The following is a 6000-nucleotide window of genomic DNA, read 5'->3' as shown; positions in this document are numbered from 1 at the left end:
TCTGATTAGTCAAAAGGTTTTGAATTATTTTACCTAACAGAAGCTTGGAAACATTTCAGACTGTAATTCACAGGTTTATATTAATGTGCTCCTTCTAACAGCATTGCATTTCTATAGTAACAGCATGATTTTATGTCTAATAAACAGATTCTGACTTATTTCTCAGAAACATGATGTTTTTTGTGTCATATTAATTGTTTAGAACGACTATATGCTAAGTTTCTGAACATTAAATGTCCCTATAAACTGATAACACTAAGATGTGTCTCAATTTATTAATTAGAAAAGTAACTGCTCATTAACCTGCTGTGGAATAAAAGGACTATATGACATCATCAAATCCGGACCTATATCGAGCCGACAGCCGTTATTTCACATCACACAGCAGAGCGACACCTCGTAAGGTCCAGTACTCGGGTGGCTGAGTCGTTTTCAGGTCCACGGCGGCTATGCAGTTCAAGTCTGTCCTCACGGGCTTCTTGTAAATGGGGCAGGAGTAGAAACGAGGGTCCTTCACGCCTGAGAATCAGTCAAACAATACTATATTAATTCTTACACATTTTAACATGATCTTCATGCATTACACATCATTAACACACAATAGTCTGGTCAACCCCAACCTCAACCCTAACCCCAACTTATATTTAAATATAAGTTATAGCATATTAATTAATTAATTTATTTATTTATTTTCATAAAGGACACTAATATTTCTGCATTCCAAATAATGTTAAGTATTTTTCCATGATTAATAAGTATGGACTGTGTCTAATGCTTTACTACTCTCACTCTCTCATTCATCTTCTACCACTTATCCGAACTACCTCGGGTCACGGGGAGCCTGTGCCTATCTCAGGCGTCATCGGGCATCAAGGCAGGATACACCATGGACGGAGTGCCAACCCATCACAGGTCACACACACACACACACACACACACACACACACACACACTCTCATTCACTCACGCAATCACACACTACGGACAATTTTCCAGAGATGCCAAACAACCTACCATGCATGTCTTTGGACCGGGGGAGGAAACCGGAGTACCCGGAGGAAACCCCCGATGGCACGGGGAGAACATGCAAACTCCACACACACACAAGGCGGAGGTGGGAATCGAACCCCCAACCCTGGAGGTGTGAGGCGAACGTGCTAACCACTAAACCACCGTGACCCCAATGATTCATACTGTGTATGACATTCAACTGTTAGATTCATTTAACTGGGATTACTGGAACACATTTAACTTATGAACGCTGCAGGGGTTAGAAATCAAAGAAATTCTCTCTCTCTTGTTAGTGGAGCTCATTTTACCCAATTTTCTTTTATTTCCTCCACCATGAGTCTAGAATGCCAAAATATTAACCATGACTCTTACCAGATGATAATTGCATTACTTCTCCACTCATAAACGTACACAGTCACCAACAGTGTTATCAGAAAAACTTGTACAGCAGCTCATTCAAACAATTATCCAATCAACCAATCATGTTGCAGCTGCACAATGCAGATACAGGTCAATAGTGTTTGTTAGTGTCAGACAAGCATTTTAGTCTCTAGAGTTTTCACAAAATAGAGCAAAAAATATAAAACCTCCAGTGAGATTCAGGTCTGCTTGTTGTAATTCTCTGATAAGATACAGAACTGTTACTAGTTAAAATTGTGATAGCATGCGTCAGTCTATAACTTGCACCATTTACATTATTGCATTGCTTCATTGTTTTCCCAGTGGTCACAACTGTTTATATAAGAATGATACTTTATACATGTTACATAATGGTTCATATAATATGCTGTCATGTTACTTTACGGTTTTATAAAAAAAAAGTGTCACCAAATCTCACCATTGTTCTCGGCGTACATCCTGATCACAGGCATCATTTCAAACAGGACTTTGGGCTTAGAGTCGAGGAGTCTGCAGTTCCTGCGGTCCCAACTGGCTCCATCAAGATACAGCCCATAGACATAGACACCTTCCTGCGGCGGCACTGTGATGTCGTCTTTCATCCATTTGGTCACTTCGTTACACAGAACCATACGGTCCAGGGCCCAGCCTTTGTTGGCACGTGTGATCTCCTGCAAGGTTTGAAAAAGGAGATAAACTCTGTGAGATCTGGTACTGAAACTGGCTTCCCATCATATTTATATACAGTATGTTCCTATAGACGTGGTGTATCTGTGTACCAGCTGCCTCACAGTTTTCTACTGCCTCTGAAGTCATACACATAAGGCACATTCCCTTACCACATCACTCTTCCACCCAAAAACCTACTGAGCCAAAGGTCCTCATATGCCACTGTTGCCCCTTTTCCACGAGGCAGTTTGAGTGCAGGTTCGGAGCCTAATTTAGAACCAGTTCTTTCTTTTTCGACAGCCAAAGCACCGGCTCTGAACCAGGAAAAGTGGCTCTTAAGTAGCACTAAAACGTTGCTGGTCTACACTTAAGAACAGCTTGTGTCAGGAGCTGTGGGCGGGGCTGTGGGCGGAGCTACTGTTAGCGCATTTGATAATGTACCTTAAGTAGGGGCTGTGGGCGGGGCTACTGTTAGCGCATTTGATAATGTACCTTAAGTATACTAATGTTTAATACACTTTTACTTTACCATGATATGATACATTATCAGCACACATGATAGTAAGTAGCTACATGCTAAGGCTAACTTTTTTCTGTGTTAATGATAAAATAACGTTATGTACTTTCTCCATTACAACCTCCGTTTATACAGATTACATGGAGCTGCACGTACACGTTGGATTCGCCGCGTTTGGGTGTTAATGTAGGTTCACAAAGCCATGAGCATTAACAGTAAAGCAACATCCACCATTGTTGATGTGTTTGTGTTTGTCGCTGCTGCGCTAACGTTGCTGTGTAACGTGACACGTATACAGTGACGTCAGACTCGGCTCTGTGATGCTCTCTAACTGATGGGAAGGTAAACCGGTTCTTAGAAGGTTCACCAGTGGAACCAACTTTGAACCAGCACCAGTGCTAGCTCTGAACCAGCACCCAGTTCTTTTTGGTGGAAAAGGGGCATGTGAGACCTTGTCCTCATTAGTACAGCAATGCCTGTGTGTGTGTGTGTGTGTGTGTGTGTGTGTGTGTGTGTGTGTGTGTGTGTGAGAGACCTGTCTCATGGCTGTAAGAAAGCCCTGTGGGTTGAAAAAGCCTGTCATCCAGAAGCAGTTTGGGCGACCCTCAAAGATCCAGGAGTGAAACTGGCGGTTTCGCTCCAAAAGCTCAGTGAACCAGAAGCCCAGTGTACTAGAGGCCCACGAGGCCTAAAAGAAACACAAACACACACAAAGTAATCAGACACAAATTAAATTAGGACAAAAAGTAAAGCACAGAGCACAAGAAAGACAAACACAAGGACTTGTTTTTATTCATTTGATTGTCATTCAGGATTCGCTCTCTCCTATTATGGCTCTGAACAGAACGAACCTGAACCTGACAAGTGTGTTAAACACAAGATTAGCAAAGACATTAATATTCATATAAGCCTTTAAACCCTTTCCTTTTTTTTTCTCAAATTTCTCGTTATTCAAACACACATCACTCGACTTGTACTTTTGACCTCTCAGTGAATTCACCATCTGATTGCTGTTAATAAAAATGAAACTGGTGAACGTGATGAATTCACGACATCCGAAACGTCAGCTGGAACAGATCAGTGCTCTATAAAAACATACTGTGCATTTTACAGCTAACTTTGACTGCAAATCTATAAATATTTACCCTTGCCAAGTCATATAAAAAGGTTGCACTGTAATAAAATTGTTTTATTAAAAAAAAAAAAAAGTAATTTTCTAAACACATAATTCTAGAAAGACATGATTTCCAATCTGGTCTTTGGAATAGACATAAAACCTCGAGCGGGGCCACATCTCTGACCTTTTCCCAGCGTGCAGGGACGCGAGCATCGTACATGCAGTCCAGTGCATCACGCAGGCTTTCACTCATGACAATAGTGCCATCGATGGCCAGCTTGAGCTCCGTGAGTGTGTTCCTCACCAGGACCAATACACGCTGCATGCGTTCGATCTCCTGACGCAGGAAGATGTTCATTGGCTGCAGAGCCCCCATTTTAATCAGCCTCTCCTTCACCTATCACACAGACATAAATACATCATAGGAATATGTAATCTATCTTAAACAAAATTGTTGTGACCTGCATATTCATTTAAATATGTTTCTGACACACAACGTTCTCAAAACTGTTAGCGCCTGTTAATGATTTTATTAATCTGGTCCTTCACGCATAAACGCTTAAAGTAGTGAAAGTTAAAAGGTTGGGGTTCAGAGAGTGTTAATAATGAGGGAGAAAGAAGCAGCCGGTGATCGAGGTCACTGCTAATTTAAGAGGAATAATAAGTGGATACCAATTAGTGCCTGCTGGTCTTTTATGCGCCTGCAGTTGTATATAAAAAGAGCTTAAACATGTTTAAAGCACAATTTATCTCAATACATTATTTATTCATATAGACATACTGTATGGTTTTAATCAACAATAGACATTGTCACAAATCAGCTTAAAGAAATCCAGATCATTATTTTATCCCTAATGAGCAAACCAGAGGTGATGGTAGAAAGGTAAAGCTGGACCCCGACTTAAAAAGGAATCTGTCCTCTTCTGGGTCACACTAAATAATTAAGTAAATAAATAAGACAAACTAATTGTCCGTAGTGTGTGATTGCGTGAGTGAATGAGAGTGTGTGTGTGTGTGTCCTGTGATGGGTTGGCACTCCGTCCAGGGTGTATCCTGTCTTGATGCCCGATGACGCCTGAGATAGGCACAGGCTCCCCGTGACCCGAGGTAGTTCAGATAAGCGGTAGAAGATGAATGAGTGAGTGAGAGTGAATAAGACAAACCTTAAAGGGCACATAGTCTGGAGGAAGTTTCTCCAGCATGTCATTGGCCAGTCGAGCCACCACAGCCTCTCTCGTCTCCCCACCACCACTCGAGCTGTCCTTTGGCTGGATGCTCAGGATGGTGTCCAGTACGTCCTTGGCTAGTTTGCTTTGGTACGTGATGTCAGCATTGGGATGCAAGCCGAACACCTCTGGGGTGTCGTAGGCTGGAAGGCCCTGAGAGATGTATGAATAGAAAGACAGATGTAGACATTAAAATGAAGTGTAAATTAATCAACAAACTTTTTAACAAACTTTGAACCATATATTTTTTAAGGGGTTCCCCAAAGGATAAAAAAAAGACATTTAAAGTACAAGATGAAACTTTTTCAACTTGGCAGTGTTTGGTGCTATGTTTAGCCACGGCTTGCTCCTGTCTTGACATCACTCCTGACTTGTCAGCACTTGGGACTCATGACTTACCCATACTCGATGCCCCTGACTTGCCAGCACTTGGTGCTCCTGATTCAAGACTACCGACTTACCAGCACTAAGTGATCCTGACTTGCCAGGGCTCAAGACTACTGACACACCAATGCTCAAGATTGCTGACGGACTCATGGATACAGGTCAAGGATTTTTCAGTTCTATAGAGTGAGCATGACTTTGTCAGGACTGCTGATTTGCTAGTATGTAGTGTTCCTGACTCACCAGGACATGGTGTTTCTTGATTTGATAATGCCCAAGGCTCCTGACTTTGACCAGCAATAAGCAGATCAGGGGCCTTGATTCAGTTTTCCAGACTCTCACCTGAACTCTTTACAGGTTGTGTATTGGACCTAGCCAGTGAGCTGCTTTGTCTTATCCAAAGATTTTCCCAAAGCTAATTTTTCGTTTGAATTAGAGGTCATTTCTGTTGAATGGGAAACATTCTGACTGCTTCTCTACTTCATTCTCCTACTCATTATTTCTAATGGAATGTGGCAAACACTTCAGTAGATGTTTGCATATAAATATGAACTTGCATAATCTCTTAATCACACAGAATTCCAGCACTCATCAGTTGATTAAGGAGTCCCTGATCACTGATTCTAACTGCCACTCTCTATTTAGCGCTTATTTATACACAGATTACATTACCTAAC

At 41.6% G+C, this 6000-nt stretch overlaps 1 protein-coding gene across 1 annotated transcript in view; it reads right to left on the bottom strand.

Annotated features, from left to right (window-relative positions):
- Positions 1-6000, bottom strand: part of dnah5 (dynein, axonemal, heavy chain 5) — an 88833-nt gene continuing 82833 nt past the window's right edge. The window contains exons 75-79 of the mRNA XM_060871257.1: positions 4877-5092; positions 3898-4110; positions 3132-3284; positions 1850-2081; positions 1-519 (exon numbers count right to left, since the gene is read on the bottom strand). Of these exons, the coding sequence (XP_060727240.1) occupies positions 368-519; positions 1850-2081; positions 3132-3284; positions 3898-4110; positions 4877-5092 (966 nt within the window). The 3' untranslated portion in view covers positions 1-367. The remainder of the gene's footprint in view (positions 520-1849; positions 2082-3131; positions 3285-3897; positions 4111-4876; positions 5093-6000) is intronic.

The sequence above is a fragment of the Tachysurus vachellii genome, chromosome 5, assembly GCF_030014155.1.
Source record: "Tachysurus vachellii isolate PV-2020 chromosome 5, HZAU_Pvac_v1, whole genome shotgun sequence".
In the NCBI taxonomy this organism is placed as follows: Eukaryota; Metazoa; Chordata; class Actinopteri; order Siluriformes; family Bagridae; genus Tachysurus; species Tachysurus vachellii.
This window is presented reverse-complemented; position numbering and strand designations above follow the sequence as displayed.